This window comes from Alexandromys fortis, unplaced genomic scaffold, assembly GCF_014885135.2.
Source record: "Alexandromys fortis isolate MF-2015 unplaced genomic scaffold, M_Fortis_MF-2015_v1.1 scaffold_249, whole genome shotgun sequence".
NCBI lineage: Eukaryota > Metazoa > Chordata > Mammalia > Rodentia > Cricetidae > Alexandromys > Alexandromys fortis.
In genome coordinates, this window is record NW_026068129.1 from 216,488 (window position 1) to 244,125 (window position 27,638).

Below are 27,638 nucleotides of genomic sequence, written 5' to 3' on the forward strand. Positions count from 1 at the left end.
CTGTCACGGTGTTTAACCCGTTTCGTCTCAGCGCTCAGAACATGTCGTTCTCCACCTGTCCCCAGGGAGACCGTCTCACTGTCTCACTTCTTCCGCACACACGAGGTCCTGGAATAGCATGGCCGTGGTATTCATGCCTAAAGTGATTGGGGGGACTCGAGGGTGATTTGGGGCAGAGTCCGCGTCCTGAAATCCCTTTCCTTAGTTCACAGCGGACACATTTTTCATTGGAGACCACACAGGTGAGCACTATCAGCCTCCCTGAGAGTGAGCCAGGCCACTCCTGTGCCAAGCAGAGCACTGTAACCGTGTGGGATCTTCAGAATGACCCTGGGAGGTGACAGCCATCATTCCCTGGACCAATGCCAAAGGCCAGAAGGCTGTGGATACTTGTCTAATTGTGTCCAACTACAAAGTAATTTTTGAATCACAGGACCTCAAACTGTCATTTCCAATTGGTTTTCTCTCTGGAGAAGTGTGAAGCTCGGCAGCTTTGCCATCCACACATTGTGGGAAACCCCTCCCTCAGAAGCCTCACCTCGGGTTAAGAGTGGCGTTGCTGTCCAGCCCTCCTCACAGTGTTTCTGGTAGGACCTGGTAGGAATGGCAGCATGGTATAGTTTCTGAGAAAAGTATAGTAATATTTGTTAAGCCTCTTTTCACCTCCTGACTTTTCTCATAAAAGTACTGTGGTGTCCCGGGTCATGACGTTAGTCTCCCTGCAGAGTGCAGGAGGGGTGAGAGCCTGCCAGCTTGTGCAGAGACCCTTACTCGAGTGGGACAGGGATTCAGGCACCTGGCACCCTTGACTGTGTATCCACTTCACTGGCCATGCCGTCACATAGAAGGTAGAGCTAGGCATGGTGGCACACGTAATCCCAGGACTCAGGAGGCTGAGTGGACAAAGCACAAGTTCTTAGCCAGACTGGGTGTGAAAACACTACCCAAAAAAATTACAAAAGCCAGACCTGCTTGCTCGCTTACATGTAACCAGCTCTTCTCGCGGTAACTCATCTTCTATCGTAAGCACAATCAAAGCAGGCATGGTGACACACACCTGCACTTGCCGTTACTCAGGAAAGGACCTGGGAAGGAAGAAGCTAGGCAGGAGGATTGCATCAAAACCAGCCTTGGCTACATAGCAAAACCCCAGACTTGGGACTAGTGAGATACTCAGCAGGTTTGCCATGAAGCTTGACAGCCTGGTCACCAAGGCAGAGAGGGGAGTCGTCCTCGTTACCTCATTCTGAGCATCTGTAATCCAGTTTGCCCGATGAGTTCTTCCTGTGTGGAATACACACCAAGGAATGGACGGAGTCTGTGTGTGCTCAGATGTGCCTGTCAGGGCCATGTTCTTAAGTGGCATCCAGTTTTATCAGGACATTACTTTCCACAAAGGAGTCCCATGTTGGTTTTGTCTATTGTCTTTGAGTCGTTTGGTGAACTCACGTGTTTGGTTTAAGTGGAATCAAATGTGCCATGCTGCTGTGACTCAGAATTTTATGGCTGTCACTGTCTGCAGACAGATGTCTATCTTCTGCTTTCTACGCCTCTCTTTCTGGTTCTGCAGGCTGTCTGTGCCTCCGGGTGTCACCAGAGCTTTGCAAGCCAATTGGGAAAGAACTCAATAGAGACATTCCTAAAAGCCGTTTGCATAAATAGGTGTAATCCATAAACACTGAAGTCCAATTAGCCTGGGGTTAATTTCATTTGCCAATACAGATGAGCCACCCCCTCCCCAAAACCCCAGGTATATTTGGCTTTGGGGTGCCAGGTGGAAAGGCTTCCTGAGCTGCAGCTGGAGTAGGCAGCAGATGAGGCTCTGTCTCCTGCGCTCTGAAAAGGAATCGCGTGGGATGTGATGTGGCCCGCTTCTCTACTGATGGCTCACAAGACAGCGTGAGAGCTCTGTTCCAGGAAGGGTTGGCGTCTTTGCTAAAAGGGGTTTCTGACAGATGGGCGCACTTGGGTTTGCTGCTTTACAGTAGACACGGTTAGAAATGCAGGACAACAGCCACCACTGTCCTCTCACTGGGCTCGGGCAGGCCAGCTGTCAGCACCCTGATGGCGTCTGACGCTGCCTGCTGCTGGCGCTCCCCAGGGCAGATGCTTTCCTTGCTCCACTTTTCTGCCTTTCGGCAGACAGCAGATTAATTGTGACGTACTCAGAGGAGATGGGGCACTCGGCAAGCAGATAAACAGCCAGAAAGAATGGGCAAGGACCACTTCGTCCATCTGGGCTACAGCCACACTCCCTGCCTTCCAGGCCTCACACTTGGCCAGCCCCATTCCTGCCCAGAGCAAATTACCCTCAGTGAAGGACCCATGCCTCCCTCTGTGTGGGTTTGCAGTTTCACTGCCCTGGTGGCGCTCACAGTGCAAATGTACTCCAGAAACCTCTGAATGCCACCATTACAAATCCCAGGGCGTGAATAATAAAGCCACTGGGCACTCCACCAGGGTGGAATCTTGATAGACCAGGCATGGGCCCCAAGACTGTGAAGGGCACATGGGAACCTAGAGAAAAGCAGACTTTCCAGCTAGGAAATGTCTTTCATTCAACCCTCTTTGCCTTTCTGTCCTACATCCCCTCAACCTGATATAAGTGGAAAGAAAAGCACTCCTCCCCCTTTTTTAAGGCGTTAAGGTCCTAGAGGCTTTGTGAGAGCGTTCTGGAGTCACACCGACTGGGTGGAAGCATCCAGCTGTTCATCCGGACCTGGCCTGGTCTGTGTGCTGAGCGATGTGGCTTGTGACCTGGACTAGTGAGCACTCGGTGCTGGAGCAGTGGAGATGTGGAATAATTCAACAGGAACACCCTGAAAACCCTCTCCCCTCCAGGAAGCCTATGTTCTAGAGGGCCCACCGGTGCCATTGATAAAGGCAGGAAGGCTTCCCTCTTAACTGTAAAACTCAAAGCAGGGAGCTGGATCCGTTTATATAGGTTACAGGTTGCCATCTTAAATACTGTGGCAGGCAAGTGGTAGTAGCTGTAGACGGATTCAGGCAGGGTGCCAGAGTCACTCAGGCATCATGGCCCTGGGATGCACAGCTTTCCTAAGCTGTGGGTGCTTAGTGGTAGTTGTTGCATTGGGGAACAGAGTCTGTTATCCAGATTAGTCCAGAATGTGTGCAGGGGATCTGGAAGAGCCCCTCTGCTTTACCGAGCCTCCTTATCAGAGACGCAGCCAAGTGAGGATGCCTCTCCCCCATCCTCCTGCTTCCTCCTGCCGCCTGCCCCCTCAGTTGCCTCTTCCCACAACTGAAGCTGACTGCAGTGGTGAGCTCGTGGGACCCCAGCGAGGGATGCATTTCATGACATGCAGATCGAATGAGCTGAAATTCCGGAGTGTTTCGGCTCACTGCCCCTCCTGGGAAGCCCTAAATTGAAGTCAGCGCAAGGTAACCTTGACTCAGCTGCACGCTTGTGATCAGCTGCTGCCTGGCAAATTACTCTGTGGCTTAAAGCACTTCCTTTAATTTTCCATTAGTGGGTTAATTGCACCTGTTGATGGGTTCGGGCGCTGTATTTCCATGCAAATGCCGCCTCCTTTATCAACCCTTTGCCCACCTCTGACACCTGTACGCTCAGGTCCTCCTGACTCCCACCTGGGGAGCAAGCAGGCCATGCTGCTGCCCTCCAGTTTTCTTGCTGTTGCTGCAGGTGACTGAATTCCATTCACTCCTGAATGCCACTCAGCTGTGTGAAGATGCCACATGTGCTCTGTCCACTCCTCTGTGGGTGGGCAGAGCTACAGGAGCATGGTACCTTTGGGGCAGACAGGCTCCATTCCCTTTGGCTGTAGAATTGTGATACATTACCACTCTACTGAAAATACAGGAGACAGAAACTTCTTTAAGGAAACAAGCTTACTCAGGGTCAGCGGTGAAGGAGGCCAGACTCTTTAGATGTACAATGGGTGGGACAGGCTATAAGGGAGGTGGATCTGGGCTGCAAAGAGAGGGCCATACTGGGCGAAGGCCCTCTCTCCAGAGGCCTTTTCCTCATAAGTGTTCTCCTGCATCTTGATCTGAGGCCAGCGTCTGCATTTGCTCCCCGGGTCACGACAGTTACTTCTCTGTGAGTTGGTTCATATGAACTAAGGAGAACAGGGGGCCTTACTGAGTCTGCAAAAGAGGAGAGATCAGATGCGCAGAGGAGGCAAAAGTAAATGAATTGAGGGGAAAGATGGAGAGGACAGGCAAACCAGAGTGTCCGTCCTGCCCCCCCCCCCATGTCACTCCTTCATAACAAGGTTGTCGTTCTGGGCATCTCCGCCTGCACTGTTCAGTTGGTGGCTGTGTCTTCAGGTTCTGTAAAGGACTCCCACTCTTGCTTTTCCCAATGGTTGTGATCATGGAATTAGGGCAGGGACCATCCTGGGAAGCCACTCCGAGACGCCAGTGATAAAATCAGAAAAGGGACCTTCTTTAACCACTGTGACCCATAGCAGCAGCCCGGGTGCTCTGTGGCTGTGGGCCGCTGGGTATCACCTGGGGCCAGAGTCTCAGGGTTCACCATTTATTGCTTTAGATTGCCACCAAAAACATTCCCTACTTCAGGGAGAGCTTCAGTCCTTTGAAGGTCATCGGGGGGATCTGTTGGTGGTGGCTCTTGTCTTTCAGAACTGGGACTGTCACTCCATTCCAGCCTGCTCTGTGAGGCAGTAACAACTCGGTCAGGTTTTCTGTCTGGACCACCTCCAGGACAGTAGTAGCTCCAGCCTGGAGTGCGCTGCCAGCTTGCTCCCCCACACCTGTCAAGGGCTACTGTTCGTTCATGAGAGGCCCCCCATTCCTTGCTTGCATGTCCTCATGCAGCACCTGACTCCCTACCCAAAAAGCAGGAAGAACCCCAGAATCACCTTGGGGGCCCAGTGTCACCTCTACCCAGTTCTGTTTATCCAGCCTTTGAACCGTGTGCCCTGAAGTGAGAAGGTGGCCCTTGGTTTAAGTATTATACCTCGGCAAGTCGGCTGGAATCTGCCATTCTTAAGGATGAATAGGTTCTGGGCATGCTTTAGGGGAACCCTGTCCTCCATTTCTTCTCCCTGACAGTTCCTGGTGGAAGGAGCCAGCCTAGGGTCAGGTGTCTGGAGAAGCCACACCCACAGGCCTCAGTGTCCTCCCCAGCATCTCAGGCAGCCTGCTGAGACAGCTCCCAGAAGTGGCAGAGACCCACTTATTATTCAGCAGTCAGCAAGGGTTAGCCTCATTGCTCCCAGATCACAAACTGTCAAAAAAAAGACCACAGGAAAAATGAGGCAATGGAACAGTTTTTATTTTTTTTTTTAATTTTTTTGTTATGGCTTCATGTAATTAATTTTCCCTTGGCATTTATGAAGTTTACAAAACCCTGGAAGTGCATTCTCCATGGAGCCCCATACTCTGTAATGCAGATGAGAAAAAATGTGTTGGGGCTTCCAGATAGGGAAATAGAGATTAGAGATGATAAGCTTAAGTCATCCTGAACCTGAAGCCACATCTCACTGTGTCCAGTGTCACCGCTGTGACTGTGCCTCGCTGTGCGCGAGGACATGGAGGGCTGGTGGAAAAGGAACCGTTTGCGTTCTGAACTGACAGTGTCCATCTGTAGAACGGATTCCCTGTAGTCTACACACAGCTTCTTGAGGCAAGAGTGCGGTGTGCACCCCTTCTGCCCAGACGCCCCACGCATCCACGTGGACACACGCACATTCTCCTTTGTGTGTACTCCACTGTGTGCAGCGCCTGGTCCTGTGTGGTCACTGTTCTGTGCAGTGCCTGTCCCTGTGTGGTCACTGTTCTGTGCAGCGCCTGGCCCTGTGTGGTCACTCTGTTCTGTGCAGCACCTGGTCCTGTGTGGTCACTCTGCCTCCGATCCTCCTCATCTTTTATGGGGACTTTGAGAGCCACAGCCCACCCGTCTCTTCCCTTGCCCCTTCCTACAGATGATTGACTGCTTACACTTCTCAAGGCCACAGGATGCTCCAAGGTGATCATCCAAACATCTCAAAGATCTCAGTGCAGAGGCCATCCTGCTTCACCTCAGACCGGCTATCCCTTGGCCCTACCAACTCTACTTTCTCTTGCCAACCACAGATAGAGGAGTGCGTCCCCCTTTTCTGAGCTCAGACCTCCAGCTGCTCCAGCCTGTCATGGCACCATCCTCCGGCTGAGCTCTGTCCTCTGCTTTCTCAGTTCCCATCACCAGGGGCACTCCTGTCTGTCTGTCACTGGCTTCCAGGCTGCAAGCCCCTTGTCTCTGCAGTGGCAGATTACAGACCCAGGGCTGGATCTCTGAAGGATGGTAGAGCCTAGACTTGCCCACATGGCCAAGATGACACCCAGATACCCAAACGCAGCCGCTCCCACCCCTCCTGGAGCTGTTCTGCCCCCATCTTCTGCACATGGCACCCAAGGGACCTCCTTTTTTGGGCTTGTCCCACAGTTTCCAACCATATGCCAGCAGGACCTCAGCTGAGGACTGCTCTGGCCTTGAAGAGTCTTCTAAGCCATTAACTCTTTACAAGGTGTTAGACCAGAACTGGACCAGGGAGAGCGCACAAGCAACAAAATCCTAACTACTTGGGTAGCTGAGGGAAGAGGACCCCGTAAGCTCAAAACCAGCCTGGGCCATATTGTAAGACCTGTTTTGAGGGAGGGGAATAAAGGCCCTCCCCTCCCTTTTTTCATTACAGAGTAAGCTATCATACTAACCTGGGGCCATAGCTTCTGTCTCCTTTTGGAGAGCTCTGCCCTGGATTAGAAGAGAGTCCACTCCTGTGGCACTGCTTGCCAGCACCCTTGGCTGGACCTCCCCGCAGCTTATATTGGGCTATGTCGTTCACAGCATCAACACCAGTCCTTGGTGATTATGGGTGTGGGGAGGGACAGGAGAGAGGAAGATGGGGCTTCAGGGTGAAGAAGAAAATGGGCCTGCACAGCTTTAGATCCTGTCTCACCCAGACTAGGTGGCTACTCTGGGCCGTGGCCACAATGTACTCTTGATTTACATTTGATAAAACCGAAAGAAATCTCTCACCTTCAGGTTTATCTACTCAAATTCAGTAGAAATGCCAGTTGATACCATTCTGCCGCCCACGCTTTCCCAGGGACCTCTGCCTTCAGAGCATGTTCCAAAACAGTGTGGTGCATTGCGCCTGCTGGGAGGGATCCAGTTGATGATACTTGTTCTGCATCTGGGACAACACAGACCTGTGGGTGGGGGGTCACAAGGTCAACCTTTCCCTGCAGTACCCGCATCTCCTAAGTGGTGCAGACATGGCCCCTGAGGCTCAGAAACCTCTCATGTCTGCAGTCAGAACCTTCCCACCGATACTCAAGCCCCTTAGTGGCCTGGGACACTGCAGACCCTGGAGCAGTCCCACTCGCCAGACCCACAGGAGGTGAGAGCGGCTGTAACCTGCTCCAGTCCCCCTTCTCCTCCTCCTCCCTCCCCCTCCCCCGTGTGTAGCTAATTGCTATGCTAATTACTTGTCTTAGAAATGCTGCGACCCAAACCCAGCAAGAACACTGAAGGGAGGGAAAATGTTTGTTTTGATTCATGGTTTTCAGAGGGTTCAGGCTCGTCACTTGACCCATGTGCCCCAGCATAGCATCACAGGAAGACTGCATGGCACAAGCTGTTCCCTTTGTATCTGGCTGGGGACCACATGGTCCCAAGGACCTTTCCCCAGTACCTACCTCTACCAGCTAAGTCCTACTTCCTGAGCTCTGTAGAACCTCACAGTAGGGCCACCAGCTTGGGACGTGAGCATTAGCCAGTGAGCCTGTTGGAAAAGAAGATTCCCCAGACTGTCACAAAACCGGGAGAGCCCCGCCTCTGCCACCTCCATTGCCAGTAGCTTCTGTCTGTGCTGCCTCTCACATTGCAGTGCATGCTGCTGCCCCTCTGAAGCGCCCCTTCTGCAGAGCCAGAACAGCAGGCAGCCTCCACCCTCCCATGGGAGGTAGCTGAGATGTGCAGGGCTCCATGGAGGCAGCCTTCCCCCAGGCCTGAACGGCCAGTACAGAGATCCAGGTGTGTTCCGGGGTGGGTGGTGCAGTGGTCCTAGAACACAGAGTTGTGCACACGGACCTCTCCACACCCCTCATAGCCCGAGAACTGTCCACTGTCCTGCTGCCTGCGGCTTTTTCGTGATGCAGATCCAGCCTTTGTCCTAGTTCACTGCGCTCTCAGACTGGATCCTGAATGCTGGTGCCCTCTGCTGTCCCTCATCCCTTCTCTTTCTTCCCAGGCTCCCTCCACTCCAGCCTGAGGGGATTTAAGAGTTCCTTCTCTGTCAGATTAGCAGATTAGCTGGGAAATGTCATTTGACATAGTTGGCACTGGCTTACTTCCCTCCAAGGTCTGTGTCCTGAATCTCTCAAAGGACAGTCTTGAGCCTCACATGTGTCTCAAGTCACAGTCCAGAGCTAATTACTCTCTTGGTTATACAAACTACTGACTTTACAAAGGATAATACCAGTGTGGCATAGGTAGGTGTTGAGAGGACACTCAGTGCTGTCCTCCACTGCCTACCTGCCTCCTGGGGGGTAGCCACGGGGATAACGTCACCCAGCAGGTGGCGAGAGGAAGACAGGTTTTCCACAGAGCAGACAGATGCAGGAGAGCCTTTTCCATTAACATTGTCCCCACTTTTTCACACACGTAGTCTTCTCATCCTGCCCCAGGATATAATAATAATAAATAAAGTAATGACAATAGTAAACCCTCTTCCCAAGCCACAGGGGCCATGGTGACTTTTTTTTTCTGGGAAACCCAAATGCAGAAGAAACAATGCAAAGGTTTTAACCAAACAATAACAACTGTGTGTCGGGTGGTAGGGGTGCACACCTTTAGTCCCAGCACCCAGGAGGCAGAGGCAGGCCGATCCCTGTGAGTTCCAGGCCAGCCTGATCTACAAAGCAAGTCCCAGGACAGCCAGGGCTACACAGAGAAACCCTGCCTCGGGGAGGGGGGAAAAGTGCCATCTTCATGGAATTTCGCGAGTGTTGTAGGAAAAGCTGTAGGCCTGGCGGTGCCCAGAGGAAGGGAGTTGATGCTCCCACAGAAGTTAATTACCCTCATGTGTAACACATCTGATGCTTTCCATGAAAAGAAAAACGGAACACCCACTGTGCTCACGTCTGAGAAAGCTTTACAAGTCTCATCAGCCCAAACTCCACCTCCCACCAGAGTGAGGGTCCTGCCCTTCTCTCTTCAGCTCCAAGTAACTGGTAGTTGTCGTGGTGCAAAGGACACATCTGTGCAAAAAACGTTCCTTAGTGGTCGGTTTCCACCCAGAGAAGTGTGCTGTGTCCAGGAAATACAATGACACTGTGGACAAACCTACTCACAGTTTCGTTTCCTTGTTTGAAATGACTGCAGATCCTGGCCAACTTGGAGCAAGGCTTAGCTGAAGACGGTGGCCTGAGCAATGTCACCCAGGAGAGCAGACAAGGTGAGCAGTCCCCTTCTGTTCACACTCTCGGGTGTGTGAGACTCGACCCTACAGGTGGGCCTCGCTGTGCTGTAGAAGGACCCTGGGTAGATGAGGGGGAGAATACAGGTTTAACCCAAAATATAAGAGGGTTCTGAGAATGGCCCCACCCAGCCATTGGTGCCCTAGGGACTTCCCATTTGCCTAGAGAGATTCTCAGGGCAGGAGGGAGCCATAGTGTATGGTCAGTGGCTGAGCATCCTGATCTTTCATGGTGTCTTAGAAATCACCTATGGACACATGGTGGACTGCATGGGCAGATCTGCCTCTGAGAAGGTCGTATCCCCGCCGTTTCCTTCTGCTATAATGAAACACCCAAATCTGGTTCATTTATAAGGAAGAAAATTGTATTAGGCTCGCAGTTCTGGAGTCTGGGACATGCATGAGTCGATACTGGCCTGTAGCACGGTCTGCAGCATTGTAGCAGGAAGTAACCATCACATGACTCTTTTTAAACCAACAATGCCATTGGTAAGGCCTCGCCTCAGGACTTTCCCAGTGCCCTCCCAAAGACCCCCACTTCAAATACATCAACATGTGACTTTAGGTTATATCCTCAATACGTGAACTTGTGTGCATGTTCCTACTGCTGAGCATGCTAGCAAAGAGCCAGTTCCTTTGAAAAGGTTTATGACTCCCTGGGGTTGAAGGGCCATGTGTGTTTGTGTGCCGTGTAGGTGTTTGTGTGTTTGTGTGCCGTGTAGGTGATATGTGGTATGTGCGCATGTGATTTGGGATGTGTATGAGTGCATTTACATGGATATAGCCTGTTGGTAACAAGGCTGAAACCCAGAGGCATGAATGTGTCGGCTTGCCCTCGTTGATGCAAGCAGCATAGTCCCCAACTCAGCCCGTACTCCTGATGACCTCACAGCCCCTCCGTGTGGCTGTCCACTCACATCAGATATCTATGAAGGGACCTAAGAAGAAATGGTCAGTGAAGGTTCAGACCAGGTGATGGCTGATACCAGAAGTGAGCAGAGATCTACAGTTCACATGTCTGCTGCCTGGCAGCCATGACACTGGCCTTGTCCTGTCTGCAAGCGGGGGTGCTTCTCTCCTTCCTTTCACCCAGCCCTTTGGGGTTCACTGCTGGTGTCAGCAAAGCCTGTGAAGAAGGCAGACCAGCATTGTTCCCATCTGAGACTAAAGGCCTGGGGAAGTGGTCAGTTTCAGGCCAAAACAACCACGAAGGCTTGACCTCTGCAGAGCCTGCTCTTCCATAGCCAATGGACATAAGCAGGGATGTGTGCATGGGTCAGCCTCCACCCTGGCCAGCATGTCTGCATCAGGCATGCTCGTAGGCTTAGGGTTCTGGCATAGAGCGGGCTCACCTGTGCTGCACCTGTACAGGTGGTCCCATGAGAGCCCACTCTGACCCCTTTCTATCTTCTGTCTCCAATGCTCCATACAGTGATTAAAGACATTCTGGCGAACCTGGTAGGGTTAGGCTGTGGGGAGGGAGGAGGGTGAAATCAGTAAACAGGGTGCAGCAGTTCCTAGCTTGCCCAAGCATGCTCACGCACTCTCTCTCCTCTCCCCTGCAGCCTCTGTTCAGCTGTGGAGGTCGCGACTGGGCCGCGTGCTGTATTCCATGGCAAACTGTCTGCTCCTGATGAAGGTATGTGGGCAGTTGAGCTGTAGCGCACCTTGCTCTAGAAGACAGTGTCATCAGGAAGCTGCAGGGAAGTCTGTGCTCCCGCAGGCCTGACGAGGACGTGGGCTGCGGGCCTCAGCAGTGTTCAGCATGACCTAGATTGCTCAGTAGAGTTCACTCACACTTGGGGGCCAAACTTGTCATTTTGAAATTCCACAGAAAATGGTTTATGTTACTGGATTTAATTGAGCAGACCTAGGTCTAAGTGGTCTAATTAAAGCTGCTCATTCCACCCCTTTTCCTCTGAACTGCATCCAGAAAGCGTCCTTTGTTCTGGCTTTAGTGTGAGGGTCATTTTTTGTTTGTTTTAGTGATTGATGGTTTTGACATCTGAAGGCAGGCTTTCCCACCAGACCCCCTTGTAAGGGGGTCACCTAAACTTTCCCCGAGGAGCCAGCGTGAATCAGGGAACCCAACCGAGCCATCAGACACTGTGTCTATTCTCCACACAGGCCCTGCCAGCACAGGCAGCCATGTTTCTCTCTCATCTCAAGTACGTCCCATGCCTGGCTTGCCTCCTGCCCTGGGCACGGGTGGCCTGCCACAGAGCTGGCGGCCTTGCTGCCAGCTGCAGGCACCAAAGCTGCCGCAGAATCTGTCAGCAGCAGACGCCCGGAGCCATTAACACCTTCTGAGCTATGGTGAGACAGCTCATCACTCCTCCCACGGCCAAGGTCATCCTGCTCTGGCTGAGCATTCGTCAGTGGGCACCTTACCAAGTGGAGAAATGCGCGCCTCCATGCGGCCATGTCCTTGGTTTGGGCAGGAAAAAGTGTGTGGCCACAGTCCAGCTATAGGACAGCGTGCATCCTCTGCACCTCTGTGATGTGCGACATTGAGTGTAGACAGACAGGCCAGGCTCATCCTCTGGTAGGTGACCTTGACATGGGAAGGATGGGTGTCCTAAAATCTCTCCCAGCTCTGGTTCTCACAGCCTTTTCCTACTTTCTAACTCGTTAGTTTTCAGAAGTTCTGTGTCTAACGTTTGCACAGGGCCTGTTGCCTATAGAGCCACTCTCACTGCTCTCATCCGTCCTCTTCCCTCATGACATCATTGCAGAGCCTGCCCCACCCCCATGTGCTGCAGCCTCTGCCTCAATACTGCTGTGGCCAGGGGCAAGCATCACCTGAAAGTCTCAGAGTCTTGGTTGCCAGGCATCGTTAGGCATGCAGCAGTGGGTTGCCCAACCATAAGCTGGAGATCCTCAGAGAAGGAAGTCCCTGCTTTGATGTCGGGCATTCAGCTGCTTGCATTTCTGAGATGCTCGGCTAGAAAACCACGGAACAAAAATGCTTTCCTTTGTTCTCCTGCACCGGTGATAGTGCCATCAACACGGGCACAAACGTCTGTCTGTGTCACCCCACTACTCCGGACTTCAGTATAGGACACTTCATGTTTCAAAAATGATTTCATAGTGGATGTAATTTAAGTTAAAAGTTCAGTTTAATTTTTATTTTCATGAGTTAAAGGAGTGAAAGAAAGGTTTAAGTAGAGTGGATGCAAGCATATGCACTCTTCTGCCATCTAGTGGGCACAACCAGTATTGCCGCGGTGGCTGGGCCGCTGCGCTGGGGCCTGTGTGCTGGCTAACAGCCTTTTAATGATAAGAAATTTGGTTATATGTTCCAGTTCTGAGTATCCCACAATACGTTGTGCGGGACCTTGCTTGCAAGACAAAGCCCTCTGTAAACACGACTGGGGTGGATCTGTATGGTGCTGCAGCCTCCCTTGGCCACTCCCTAGCTCCACATCCCCAGACCTCCCACACCCGTTGAGGCACACAGGCTGCCTCCTCCTTGCTCAGGTCACACTATGTGACGCCTTCAGTGGGGAAAGGCCACTAATGCGGCTCAGCTGTCATTCCCCCAGTGTTATTGCTGACAGGTCAGGCTAGAATACTTTTGCCCGTGCATGGGCATCTGTATGTCTTTTCAAGGGGCATGGTCAGAAGAGTAGATTGGGCACTCTGAGAAGCTGTTGTTGGCCTCGTTGCTTTAAAGAGACCCTCCAGGCTCCAGGGATTGAGTGAGTTCACCTGCTCGCAACCCACTGGAAAGTACCCTCCTCTAGCAGTCACGCCCTAACCACTGAGGCTTGTTGACATCTGCAAACATTTACCTCTGCCCTGCTTGCTGATCCCTTCTCTGCTGGGTCTACCCTGCTTTCCCAGGAGAGCAATAAAATCCCTTTAAGACTGGACATGCACACCTTTAATCCAAACACTTGGGAGGCAGAGGCAGGGGGATCTTTGAGAATTCAAGACCAGTGTGGTCTGCATCACTACAGGCCATGCAGAGATACACAGTAGATAGATAGATAGATAGATAGATAGATAGATAGATAGATAGATAGATAGATAGATAGATAGATAATCTGTAACAGGTATATTCAGGTATATTTAGGCCTGTTTCTTTCCTGCCGGGCCATCCTCAGTAGCATGAACCCCTGACTCTAGGCATGTTTGGAAGGCAGTAATGTCAGTCAAAAAACCTAGGATTCCAGCAGGGCTGGTTACCCAGGCATACTGGCCTTCCTACCCTGGCCCTGCCCACAGCTGTCTGTCAGATGCATCAAGATCAAAACGGAGCACAGGTCACGAAAGCATGTGATCAGGTGCAGCCCCATGACTTGGAGCTGGTGACACTCAGCACAGTCATGTGCTGCACCCAAATGTGAGGGTGCAGTCAGGTTAGAGGGGGGACAATGGCACGGAGCTTAGGGGCCATGACTCTCCTGAGGGAAGTAAAACTGGTTGCTGCTCATGTGTGGAGCGGCCAGAGCCCAGGACAGTAGTCTGAAAGCAGGTCCCCCAGCCACACGAGGATGACATGGTCTCCCAGCCATATCCCTGGCTTCCAGAATGTGCGGTGCCATCACAAGCACCAGACACAGATGCCCCTGCACACGAGCACAAGTGCTCCTGCTGGCGCAGCTCTAAGTAAGGCAGCCTGGCTGCGGGCTGCATTGGTGTGGTGTGAGAGGAAGTCAAGACACGTGGGCTCTGGCTCCTTGTGAGCATCAGGCCTTGAATAAAATTAGTTTTAACGAGCTGTACTTGAAGGTACCAGACTGGAGAGTCTTCTTTTTTTCTTCCCCCTGCCAAACTGGAATTTTGTTCGTCGTCTGTCTTTTAACCTCCCAATTAGCAAGCTCAGTAACTGAAGTCCCAGTTTGGAGGAAACAAAGTTTAGAATACAGAATGAAATACCTTCCCGGATCTTACAGTTAGGAGAAAATCAGCAGTGGTGACCCTGGGCTGGTGACTGTGAGCCGGAACTGAGAGGAAGTAAGTGTTCAGCACAGTTCACAGCACAAAGCTTGCTCCAGTACCTGGCTACTGAGGATGCCAGAGGAGCTGACCTCTGGACCTTGTGATAGGCGGCACCTGACTCTCTGAGACCAGGTCTCAGACCTTTTACTACTGTAGGCCAAGAGTGGGAAATGGGCACTGTGTCGGTGGTTGCCTCAAGGAGAGCTGCAAGCAGGGTTGGCGTGTGGCCACGATCGGAAGGTGCACACAGCTAGACCACATGAGACAAAGGCTGTGCAGATTGCAGACCCCAAGCTGCAGCACATCGGGGCCTCTGTGCACTTGTCGTTCCTGTAGAGCAGCGTGACTGCTCGTGCGTTATAGGAAGCAGTGACAGCCGTATGCCCTCACTGTCATCACGAAGGCTATTGGCAGGCTTTGTTTCAAAACAGATATTTCACCTCAGTGTCTAGCACAGAAAATGTCTGAGACCTTTGAGAATGTGGCTTATATGTCTGGAGGATGGGATGGTGCAGAACCACAAGTCCTTACAACAACTCTGCCAGAAAGAGCTAGGGACCCAACGTGGAGGCTCCTGGCTTCTGCATAGGTGGGAGCAAGAAGCAGCCTGTGGACCTAACTCTAGGTCCAGAGCCTCTGTGATGACAGCAGGGATGTGTGTCACACAGAACTCAGCCCATCACCATGAAGGAAGGGGTCCTGCGGCAGCCTGCCACCTCCACAGCTGTCTGTGTGCACGCCCTTGGTCTGTAACGCTCAGGGAACAGCTGTACAGCGTCTCCAGCTCACAGCATACTCTTGGTCTCTTGCCACAGGACTACGTGCTGGCCGTCGACGCTTACCGCGCAGTGATCAAGTACTACCCGGAGCAGGAGCCGCAGCTGCTGAGTGGCATTGGCCGCATCCTCCTCCAGGTAACTGCTGGCAGCTGAGCAGGGCGGCTGTGATCCAGAAGGGCTGCCAGGAAACTCTGTCCTCAGAGCTGACAGAGAAGGAGCTGTAAGGCAATGTTTCAGTTCAAATGAACATGACCTGAGTTAAGGTGTCCTTTGTTAAGGTGTCTGTTGTGTGGTGTTCTGTCCACTTGCAGCCAGGGACATCTGCCAAACTGCAGCTGCTCTGTTGAGGGAACACTCAAAACACTCAAGTGCACCCTGTCACAGTGGCTGCTGCAGTAACCCAGAGACTCAGCCACCCTCGGCAAGGCTCTCTAGTGTTTGGCATGTCTTCCTGTTGGTTCCAGGGTCATGATCTCACACTGCAGGCTGCCCAGCATATGGACCCTGTGTGTCCGTCTCTTGAGAGCCTCTGAATGTGGGAGAGGCAGCTGGGTGAGGGACAGCTTATGGCAAGAGGAGAAAGAGCCAACCCACACAGGCGCATGGTCACAGGAGTGAAGTACTCTGCGCTCCTGACCTCACAGTTAGCCGCCACATCTGAACAGCAGCTCTGCCTCTTCCTGACACCGGGAGTCTAGAACTCCCAGGTACCACATCCTGCGTCCTGACTCCTTAGCAAGGCCCTCCTGCCTGGATGACCCAGGACACAAGAGGGAACGCTGGAATTTGATAGTTTGGAGGTCGGGACAGCCCCAAGGCTCAGTGAGAGCCATGGAGCATCAGGAAGGGTAAACATTTCCAAATGAGACCAACTTCACTACTGAGCTGAGCTGATGAATGCTGAGTGAAAGGGAGAATAAAAAGGGAGCCCTTGCTCTATCTTGAATTCCAGCTGCAAATCAGAGGAGAGCCTTGGCTCACGGATGCTGAAAGCCCAGGCTGCCCTGGGGAGAAAAGAGAGGACATTTCCTCAGCAGATAAAAAACGGGCAAAATCTAGGGACAGTAGATTTGCTATGTAGCAGGGCTGGGTTGCTCAGCCCTGGGCACTGCTGCAGGCCAGTGTTCCATCTCGGGATCCAATACAGAGGAGAGCCACAGTCCTCCAGACATGTTGCTCCAGGCAAGAGCTGCAATATCCCCTGGGCCAAGGCATCAGAGCCCAGACAGGTTAGATCTTCAAGGCCAGGATTCCTGGGCACTGTTGACTTTGACCCACAAACAGTGTGGTGCTGGCATCTGGTCTTGTGTGCCCATTCTCTTACCCTTAGTGCACAGGAGTAACTGGCCAGTCTTCAGTGAGAAAGAGCAGCAGCCGACTGTTGTAAGATGGCTGTCCAGAACCAAAATAACTACACAGAAACTGTATTATTTAAATCACTGCTTGGCCCATTAGCTCTAGCTTCTTATTGGCTAACTCTTACATCTTAATTTAACCCATCTCCATTAATCTGTGCATCACCACAAAGTCGTGGCCTACCAGCAAAGTTTCTACATCTTTCTTCCAGCACTCGGTTTAGTTTTCCCTGCCTATCTCTGCTCTGCTATAGGCTCAAGACAGTTTTTTTATTCATTAACCAATAAAAGCAACACATAGACAGAAGGACCTCCCACACCAGCCAACTTGGGTTCTCATCAGCACAACATGGTCAGGCTTAAAATACCTGGTCATTCCACTGTGATGGGTGAGGAGAGCGAGCCCTTTTACAGCCATGTCTGTCTAAGTTTGTAAAACCAAATGTGGACACTCACATGTTCTCAGAGGCCATTCCTGGCTCCTGAGTCTGGGAAAGGACACCAGAGAAATGGAGGATCAGACACTGCTCCAAACAAGGCAAGGCACTTGTTACAATGCTGAAGAGTTGGAATAGAAGCAGTTTAGTAAACAAATGTGCAGAGGCCTGTGGGGAAAGCATCAGGAATGGACCGCACCAACCACGGTGGAGTAAATGACAGACAGCAGGCCCCTCAATAATCTCACGCAGGGGAACTTGGATATTGGTATGCACCTTCTCCATTGGCTCCACACTTACATTTAAATTTGTTTTTAAGGTTTCTCTAAAAAGCTGTGTGACCTAAGAATAGGCGAGCCATTATTTTATCACCCCCACAATTGCTGGACCACAGAGGAAGAAAACTTTGACAAATATGAGTGCCCCAGAGGTGCACGCCCCTCCCCAGCCTCTCCGAGGTCTCCTGGCCACAGGCCTTCTGTTGTAATTCTTCAGGCTATTTTATTCTGCAGAATGGCCTTCATTCTTTCAGAGATAGGCGTAGAGCCAGTCTGTCTGTGAGCACAGGGTCACCTCTGTAGACTGTGTGCCATTCATGTAACAGCTGGAAACCCAGTTCAGGCGTCCAGTGCAATAAAGGCCTTGTTTTTGATTTTGTTCCCAGATATGAGGGAACTCTTAGTGCCCTTGCGGGTCCCCACAGGCATGACTGTCTCCTGCTCGCATTCCCTGCCAGCCCTGAGAGAGGCCAAGTGGCATCTGCATATCTGAAACTCTCAGGCCTGTGGATGTCACCGTCACACACAGCATCCTGTAGACCATGTGTGCCTTCTGCTCAGAGAGCAGGTGGACAGTGGCTAGTGGGAGGGAATTGGCCATGAGAGGGATTTCACATTGAGGAAGCCCGTTCGCCTGTGTCCAGGAGCATCTCAGAGAGTCCAGAGGCAGAGCAGAGTCATCCAGTCTCTGGGCGTCTGCAGCGTTTGTCCTTTGAAGTCACTTCTCTCTGGCTCACACTCAGCCCCCCCAGGTCTTTTCACGTGGGCCTTAGGAGGTCATCACTCATACCAGCAAGGTAGCTTTTGAACCACCATGGAGGTGCAGTAGCCAAAGGATGCCTCTGCGCTGCTGTCCAGGGCAAGGGGATGCTCTGGCCACGTGACTTGAAAGCAGGAGACCCATGACTATCAGAGTTGGCTGGAGAACCAGGAAGGCAGACCATGAGGGAGACTCGAGACTACAGGGAGCCAGGGAGGGAATACTGGGACACGGTGGGGAGGAGCAGGAGAGGCCTCAACACGGCAGGGACAGCAGCAGCACAGCAGATGGGACATCCTGTTGGAACTGCAGCCACGAGGAGCAGTGGGGAAGAGTGGTACACGGTGGCCCAAGGATGCCTGACGGATGGTAGCCGTACACCCTGACGTGTCCTAGACATCGTATCTGTGTTGTGTTCTTGCAGCTCACTAACCAGCAGTCAGACCTCCAGAAAACTGCTTAGAAAGGAATAGCCTCCAGCTTGAAAAGCTGTCAACCCACCCCAGGAAATGCAAAATCTTTTCTTGTTTTTTGAGCTGTTGAGTGGCTAGAAATGATTATAAGGTGTCTATTGGAGACCATCAGTGGGAAGGCCAGAGTGTCTTAACCAGAGCTGCCCCTCCTCTCCAGCTCAGCCGGTGCCATGAGCCCATGCTAGACAGGGCCCCTCCCACTTGCCCCGCCCCAGGCCTCGGGCCACTGTGGATACAGTACTCACTAACTGTCCATTAGGCCCTCCTGCAGGGTGGAGCAGAGCTTCCCCAGGGTAGGACCTCAGGCTCTCTCCGCCAAGCTGCCCTGCCCAGTGTACTCTAGAGTCACTCTGGAGAGACTTACCTGGGCCTCACTCTAGTCCAGAAACAGGCCTGCGGGTAGGTAGCTGATGATCTGCTCCCCAAGGCGCTGACTCCCCGCATAAGACAGAGGTCAACCCTAGTGTGTTCTCAGAGATAAGGTGCTGTCAAAGGGGAGAGCCACAGGCTGAGACACCTCAAACAAGCCTTGTAGTACATATGCTGGACTTCACCAGAATCGAGAATTCATGCAGCTCAATCACTCAGGCCTCCTCCAGGCATTAAGAGACAAACAAAATGTTGAATATAAGGTACAGTGTGGTCAAAAGATGATATTGTGTGGGACTTTTAGAGTGTCCTTCAAGTAGACTGTGAACACATGGGACATGTGTCTGCCCCTTACCAGTGTGTGCAGCAAAACCCTTTCTTTTCTTCTTCTTGTCCAAGCTGAGTGGAGCATTGCTTTCCCTTCATATATTTTTTTAAGTTTTTAGTTTTTCGAGACAGGGTTTCTCTGTAGCTTTGGAGCCTGTCCTGGACCAGGCTGGCCTCAAACTCACAGAGATCCACCTGCCTCTGCCTCCTGAGTGCTGGGATTAAATGCATGTGCCATCACAACCCCGCGATTTCCCTTCCTACTCTTAAGGCAAACGAAGGGCATGGACGATGCCTGGACATCTCTGCTCTGTATCCTGACACTCCCCCATCACTGGTGGAGAACCAGGGCCAGGCCTCCCAGTGCCCACGAGTATGAATTCCTCTCATCTCCCTGGTGTCTATCCTGAGGGGCCCTGCCTTGTTTGAGGGGCTAATGATTTCCTTACAAGGTATATGAGTGGGTTTGCTCCTTTATGTTTATAATAGTATCAAAGTATTATTCTGTCATTTAGTTAAAATATTACTTTGAGCCGGGCGATGGTGGCGCACGCCTTTAATCCCAGCACTTGGAAGGCAGAGGCAGGCGGATCTCTGTGAGTTCGAGACCAGCCTGGTCTACAAGAGCTAGTTCCAGGACAGACTCCAAAACCACAGAGAAACCCTGTCTCGAAAAAACAACAAAAAAAAAATATTACTTTGAAATTGGAAAATTGGTGGTATCTACTCTGCCACCAGGCAGAAATATCCCAGAAGTTGACCTGGGCATCTTGTGTTATTCCAAGAGTTTGTTTTTACATAATGCTATGCCGGAATTTATTCTTGGGGACTCAGCTGCTAAGTCAGAAGACTTGAGACAGGTGTTCACATTAACATAATTCCCTGATGGGGACAAGAAGCACCAGACACTTTGGGTTGCTTTGGTTTTTTTACTGAACACCAACCTGAGACTGTCTTAAATGTCCCCTGCTCACTGGGTGGGCTCTGAGGTCCCCTGGGTGACATGGGGACTTCCTAGTCTGACACAATACTGGGGAACAAATGTGACTTTACATTTATACGTCTTTGAACTTGTCAGCTAAACTGACTGTGGAACTTTGTCCAAACAGATTGGAGACATAAAAACAGCTGAAAAGTATTTTCAAGACGTTGAGAAAGTGACGCAGAAGTTGGATGGACTGCAGGGTAAAATAATGGTTTTAATGAACAGGTAAATATCTTTCAATGATTTATTTAGTGTGTGTGCTGAGCTCAGGGGACCACTGTGGAGAGTTGGCTCTGACACCTGTGAGCTCTGGGGACTGGACTCCGGGTTCGAAGGACAGCTGGTGATTTAACCTTAACCCGCTGAGTCATCTCATTGGCCCACAGTTTGGAGTGTGTCTTTCTCCCACCTGTTCCTGTCCTCAGTACTGAGACCCAGGAGCCTCAGGCTTCTAGAATCACAACCCTGCTCCTTAGTCCTAAGAACCAATCTGAAGGGACCCTGCTCTACAGAGCCCACTTGTTTTCAGTAGAGACTCCCCTGTGTGTGATGCCTGCCATCGAGCTCCTGCCAGCCCGGGTCTCAGATTGGCTTTCAGGAGTCATGTGTCAGAAGATGGTGAGTGCAGTCATCAGGACAGACCTGCCCACCCTTCTAACCAGGTCCAGAAAGTGAACGTGGAGCAGGGCTCAGTTTGTACGACAGGAAGTGACCTTGGTTGGAGCTTTAGTGCCTGGACTGGAACCTGGGCAGCTGACTTGCTAGTGAGTCTGATGTTTCAGTCAGCAGTAAAGCCACTGCCTCCACCTGAGAGCACACGACTCACTCTGACATGTGTGCCCCTTATTCCCATGGGACCTGTGAACCTGGCCCTGGCTGGAGAGAGCCCTTGGCTTGCCTGCGCTCACCGCTTTACCTGTGTGTGCATTACAGAGCCTTTCTGTACCTCGGCCAGAATAACTTTGCAGAAGCTCACAAGTTCTTCACAGAGATCTTGAAGATGGACCCCACAAACGCAGTGGTAAGTCTTGGTACCCCACAGGCCCCTCTACCTTTTGCAGACCAGCAAACCCAGATTTCTGCTCTGAGCTACCTTGGCCTCCAATAGCTAGAGAGGTCCATAAAGGGGCTGGTGAGACATGGGAACCAGGGAACAGCAACAGCAGGCAGGATCACCCTACGCACATGTCCTTTTCCTGCAGGCCAACAACAATGCTGCTGTGTGTCTGCTTTACCTGGGCAAGCTCAAGGACTCCCTGCGGCAGCTAGAGGCCATGGTGCAGCAGGACCCCAAGCACTACCTGCATGAGAGTGTGCTCTTCAACCTGACCACCATGTACGAGCTGGAGTCCTCAAGGAGCATGCAGAAGAAGCAGAGCCTGCTCGAGGCCGTTGCCAGCAAAGAAGGGGACAGCTTCAACACACAGTGCCTCAAGCTGGCCTAGTTCCCAACCAGGTCTCTGTACCCGGCAGACACTCAAGCAGATGGATCAGTAACCGCATGTGACGGATGGGTAGCAGCCTGCCTTGAGCAGGGGCTCCTCTCACACCCACCGTCCTGCCTACTGTGCATTTCCTACAGCACTGCCTGTTGGCGAAGGTGGACTCTGTGACGGCATTTCAGGGGCAGGAAACACAAGACACTTTGGGTCCCTTTGGTTTATTCCTGGAAGTTAACCTGTTCATGTATCACTTCTGAATACTCATAGGATGTATATATTACATGTGTACAGATGTATATTAGTGTCTGTTCTCACTGTAGGCCTAAATGATTACAGTTCATTGTCTTCCTTCCACACATCCCAAGCCAAAGCATCCCTTTGCTCACTTCTGGCCTGACAAGCCACCCTGGATGGCCTGGGATGGGTTGCGAGCCGTCAGCACATTCAGAACACAGCGGGGACAAGAACCATCTCAGGCTTGGCATAGCGTCTATGCATCCCTGTGTGTCTGGAAGTCAGGACGTGTGCTTAACACTTGTCTACTTTTTCCACTTTGAGAAATGTAAAGCACCTGGAAACAGCTTTGGGTACCCAGCTTTCCCCATTCATGGGAAAACACTCGCTTTAAAAGCAGGGTACACAACCTTGGGGTGCAGCAGAGCACAACTTCGGCCTTGGGTGCTGAGGGCCTAGGTTCCAGCTCAGCTCCATAAACAGAATGTCTGTGGGACAAAGCAAAGCCCCATGTGTGTTCACTGTTGTAATAAAGTGAGAAGATAAAGCTCTTGTGTGGCTTCCTGGGGAGACATGGGCAGGCACCGCAAGTGACAGGGATGACAGACAGACTGTCGTACCCGAGGCTAACTTAGAGAAGCAGTGAATTCAGAATTCGGGAGGGGAAGAGGGGTCACTCATAGGAGCATGGACCCAGAGGTACTGATGAGGGTGCCCACCCAACCTTGGTGGTGACTCTGAAAAGCTGTGTCTCTGCAGCCCCTGTAGAACTCGGAGGCAGCTCAGCCGGCCAGCCTCCTTCCCCAGCTGTCACTCCTACTATGTAACCTTGAGGAGGGGCCAGTGAACACAGTAAGTTATGGGGGTCTTGTGTTCCTCCAGGAGACATAGTCCAGCCCTTTCCCAGCTCACCCCCCACACCCCTTCCCAGCTTACCTTCTCCCACACCCCCTTCCCAGCTCACCTTCTCCCACATCTCCCAGCTCACCTTCTCCCACACCCCCTTCCCAGCTCACCTTCTCCCACACCCCCTTCCCAGCTCACCTCCCACACCCCCTTCCCAGCTTACCTTCTCCCACACAGTATTTTGTTGTGTAGGTAAAACCAGGCAGACATGGAAATCTGGATCCTCCCATCTCAGCCTCCGGAGTGCTGGGATTACAGGCATAAGCTACCACACCCAACATGGACCACATCTTAACTGGTCTTGTCCTCACCCACAGCCGTCTGCCCTTGAGCTCCCCAAGTTCCACCTTGGAGGCAATCCCAAGCCTCTGCTACACAGCAAATTGTAACATGGAGGGTCAGGCCTGCTTGTTTGGGTTTCTGTCCCGCCCAGTACCCCACAATTGTTTAGCCCTAAAGAAAATCACACAGAGATCTCTATAAGTTATAAGCTGATTGGCCCATTAGCTCTAGCCTCTCACTGGCTAAATCTCACACCTTGATTAACCCATTTTTCTGATCTATGTTAGCCATGTGGCTCAGTACCTTTTTTCAGTGGGGCAGATCACATCCTGCTGCTTCAGTGGTCTGGGCAGGAGTGGAAGGAATCAGCTTCCTCCTTCCCAGAATTCTCCTGTTCTCATTACATCATTTCTACTTCCTGTCTGGTTTTCCCGCCTATAGTTCCTACCTGGCCAATCAGCATTTATTTATAACATGATTGACAGACTACAGACAATTCTCCAGCACCAGAAAATTATAAGGCCCATACAGTTGGCTTCCACCCAGGCCTATTCCCCTCTACTGTCCCAGCAACATGGGCCTTCAGCCCTGGTCCTTCCCCAGGGCTTTTGTCTGCTGCTTCCTGGGCCTGGAAAGCTTACCCTCCCTTGTTAGGATGAGTCTCCACAGTGTCCATGCATTGAAGTCCTTGTTGCCCAGTACTAATTAAAATTAAATAAGATCCTGTATAAAGCTGGGGCCTAGTCCAAGAGGAATGAAGTGCTCACATACAGTGGAAGACAGCTGGAAGGTGACTCCAGGAAGCCCAACACTGTGACATGGATGCTGATGGCTGTCTCAGGCGCCAGCCCAACGCTGTGACACAGATGCTGACGGCTGTCTCAGGCACCAGCCTCCAGTGTTGTCACATGAGGTTGTTATTTATGTCTCTTGGTCTGTGGGGTTTCTTTAGACACCCCAAGAGGCCCTGAACCTGAAGTCCAGTCACATCACTTCAGTTACAGCTGCACATAATCCACTGAGCTCCTAGGAGAAGCGAGGCTGCACCCACTCACCTGTGCTCCTGGCTCTGCTCTTTCCAGGACTTGTCCTGTTGCTCATCCTGTTCCCTGTCTGGAGCCTAGAAGGAAGGACCTTACCATCCCCAGCCCTGGAAGGAAGGACCTTACCATTCCCAGCCCTGGAAGCTCCTGAGTGTCCAATGCAGGCGCCAACGAGCCTGCAGTGCCTCCCCTTAGCCAGTTCACGGTAAAGCCGTGCCTCCCCTAGCCAGTTCATGGTAGTTTGTGGAGTGAGGAGCAGACACAGCCACAAGTGTCCCTGTCCTAGATGAAGTCACTATGTCCCCGCTCTGAGGAAGGGGGAGGGGCGGTAGGGCAGGCCTCTGGAAATGTCTCTGTCCCCAGCCCTGTGTCCTTGAACAATGTCACTTCTCTGTACTCCTGGAGAAGCAATAATCAATTATGCCAGGACACCTGGGAGCCCTCGGGATTAATGAGCGACTGGCCAGGCTGAGCGAAGTGGAAATTGAGGTCCGTCACTGATGGCATCGATCTGTCCTTCGCCAGGCAGGCGTGTGGGCTTGAGACAGAGATTTCTGTAACAGTTGCCACAGACAAGCACATGGAACCCACGAAAACGATGACAAGGGTGGCTTGGGTACACAGCTGGGAGGCAGACTACATGTGGAAGGCTCTGAGTCCAATCTCCACACTGCAAACTGTCTATCAACGATCACTAATTCACGAGCGTGCCTAGAGCCCACATGATCCAGTCACTCAATACCACCTGCTGGGGATCAGTTCTATGCATGAGATACTGTGCCTGGTGTAACAAGGGCTGATGGGAAGAGCTGGCTTGAGCTGGCTTTATTGGTTATGACCTAAAGGCAGGCTATACTGCTACAGGTAAGCTGGACTCATACCGATGGGCTCCCTTCGGGTATGGCACACACCTAGAACTACCAGACAGAGGTCCACCGTCATCAACCTCACTAACCCATAAAGACCTGTATATCTCAGAATGTCCAATGCTTTCATCATGTCAATGTCCATGTGTCTGCAGCCCACACTCTGATTACCATCAAAGCAGCAATGCCACAGTGCCACACAGCCTATCTACCACAAACCATATGGGGTGCACAGTCTATCCATCACAGGCCACGCGGGGCACACTGCCTGTCTACCACAACCCACGCAGGGCACACATTCTGTCCACCAAAGGCCACACGGGACACACAGCCTGTCCACCACAACCCACACAGGGCACACATTCTGTCCACAGCACTCTGGAGCTGTGGGCAGAGTAGGAAACCTTAGCTGAGATAGAGATGACTCAGGTTCTACTCAGAGGAAACCACCAAGCAAAATCCACAGCATTTTGTTTTTCTTATTTTTGTTGGCACGGGTGGGAGGGGGGGGGTTTGTGGTTGCATTCTAAAAAGAGGAAGTTCCGGATTCTGCTACCACGCTAATATCCTACAATCCTGCAGCTCACTGAAAGATTTCAAGGCTTCAGAGCAATTGGGAGCCAAAAACACTGGACCAGCAGCACTGTCTGTCTATCTGACTGTCTCTCTGTGTACATGTTCACTGTGTAATCCATAAAATTATTTGAGGTTCTGAAACCTTTTACATGGTGCACTTTCTAAAAGAAAACCTTTCAGGAAAATGATTGCTCCTGCTCACACATCTGAACAAGAATCAGATCCATCTCCCTCCAAACACCGGCTAATCAACTCACCCCATTTTCCTCTCCACCCACTCCAGCCACTCACCCACTCATCAACACAACCCCTTTCTGCCCACCCACCCCCTCATCAATCCAGCGCATCCACCTACCCACCCACCATCATCCGGCCACTCCGCCATTCCACCTACTCCGATGGCCCCCAACACTCCTCACCTAGCTGTTCATCAAGATATTCTGAATTCTATTGCTGGAAAAAGCTCAAAATCCTCACATTGGCAAATTCCTACCATCAACCCTCCCACTTTCCATGTCTACCATGGGTGAGACATGCTTTTATCCAGCTGCGTGATCAACCCAGCACCAATCCACCAGGGATCCTAGGACACCCAACAGAGACCTGGCTCTTTGCAGCCAATTCAGCCCAGTGTATGCCAAAGGCTCCACCATCTTTAGATGCTGACACTGTATTATGGAAACGAGGAGCCCAGACTGCGGTAGTTCTCAAAAGCTTGTGAGGCCCTGGTTTCTGCCAAAACCAAGAAAGCAAGGGAAAAACAAGTACAGAATTCCAGAATGAGACCATAGAGACCAGAGGGACAGAAGACAAGCGGTTTCTGGCTGTTGAATCATTCTACATCACTCTGACCAGGATATACTATGTGGCTGTGGTCATCACTCTGACCAGGATATACTATGTGGCTGTGGTCATCACTCTGACCAGGATATACGATGTGGCTGTGGTCATCACTCTGACCAGGATATACGATGTGGCTGCGGTCATCACCCTGACCAGGGTATATGATGTGGCTGTGGTCACACCCTGATAGGGGTATATGATGTGGCTATGTTGGGTCCAAATTTAAAAACAGAACCAGGCATGGTGGTACATGCCTTTCATCTCAGAATTCGAGAGGCAGACCTCCATGAGTTAGAGGTCAGCCTGGTCTACACAGTGAGTTCCAGGCCAGCAAGAGCTACACAGTGACACTCTATCTAAAAAAATAATAATAATAATTTAGACACTTTCAAATAAGTGCATTATATGTCTATAATATCTCAATAAAACCATTTGTGTTTTTTTGTTTTTGTTTTTGTTTTTTTTTAAACAAAAGTGAGGCCAGGCAGTGGCAGCACACGCCTTTAATCCTAGCACTTGGGAGGCAGAGGCAGGCGATCTCTGTGATTTTCAAGCCAGCCTGGTCTACAGAATGAGTTCCAGGACAGCCAAGGGTACACAGAGTAGCCCTGTCTTTTTTTTTTTTTTAAAGAAAAAAAAAAAACCAGGTGGTGATGCTTTGGGAGAGCTAAGACGCTGTTACCTCACTTAGGTGTACTGACAGAATTCTGTTATCTTCCCCCAGTCTGTGAAGTCATGGCTCAGACCCAAAATGTGTTGGAGTGTAGGACATGGTAGAAGACATGAAGAAGTCTTCAACAGGAACAAAGCCATTCACAGTGGACAGGGGAAAAACCACAAAAAATGAAAATGAAGGAGGTGGTAGCAAACCCCTGTAATCAGTACTCAGGAGAGGAGACGGGAAGAGGTCATAAGAGCAAGCCCAGCCTGCTGAGAACAAGAAGAGGGGCTGGGGCTGAGATCTGGTTGGTGCTCAGCACGTGTGAAGCCCTGGGCTCCATCCCCAGCACTGTAGAAAGCAGAGATAGGGGCAGATGCCTACAACCCCAGCACTGAGGAAGTATAAGCAAGATCAGGACGTCAAGGCCATCCCTATGTTCTCAAAGTCATCCTCGGCTACATAATGAATTTGAGACCAGCCTAGGATATGAGAGATCCTACCACAGAGAAAGAAAAACTGAAAACAAACAACCACAACAAAAATGTGGCAGGAGACATGGCTCAGTAGTTAAGAGTGACTGGAATTGTAACACACGACACATAAACACA

At 51.4% G+C, this 27,638-nt stretch overlaps 1 protein-coding gene and 1 long non-coding RNA gene across 3 annotated transcripts in view; one reads left to right on the forward strand and one right to left on the reverse strand.

The window, feature by feature from the left end:
- The window catches only part of Trappc12 (trafficking protein particle complex subunit 12), a 62,512-nt gene extending 40,112 nt beyond the window's left edge, over positions 1-22,400 (forward strand). For both annotated transcript variants that reach the window (XM_050125919.1, XM_050125920.1), the window contains exons 7-12: positions 9,374-9,446; positions 11,033-11,106; positions 15,230-15,328; positions 20,302-20,402; positions 21,111-21,198; positions 21,380-22,400. In XM_050125919.1, coding sequence (XP_049981876.1) covers positions 9,374-9,446; positions 11,033-11,106; positions 15,230-15,328; positions 20,302-20,402; positions 21,111-21,198; positions 21,380-21,622 — 678 coding nt within the window. In that variant the 3' untranslated portion in view covers positions 21,623-22,400. The remainder of the gene's footprint in view (positions 1-9,373; positions 9,447-11,032; positions 11,107-15,229; positions 15,329-20,301; positions 20,403-21,110; positions 21,199-21,379) is intronic.
- On the reverse strand, positions 9-11,003 carry LOC126490761 (uncharacterized). The gene is made up of 3 exons (XR_007589243.1): positions 10,820-11,003; positions 9,343-9,528; positions 9-8,667 (listed from the first exon to the last, which is right to left on the reverse strand). It is a non-coding gene; the product is annotated as an uncharacterized lncRNA (long non-coding RNA).
- Positions 22,401-27,638: the final 5,238 nt, after the last annotated feature.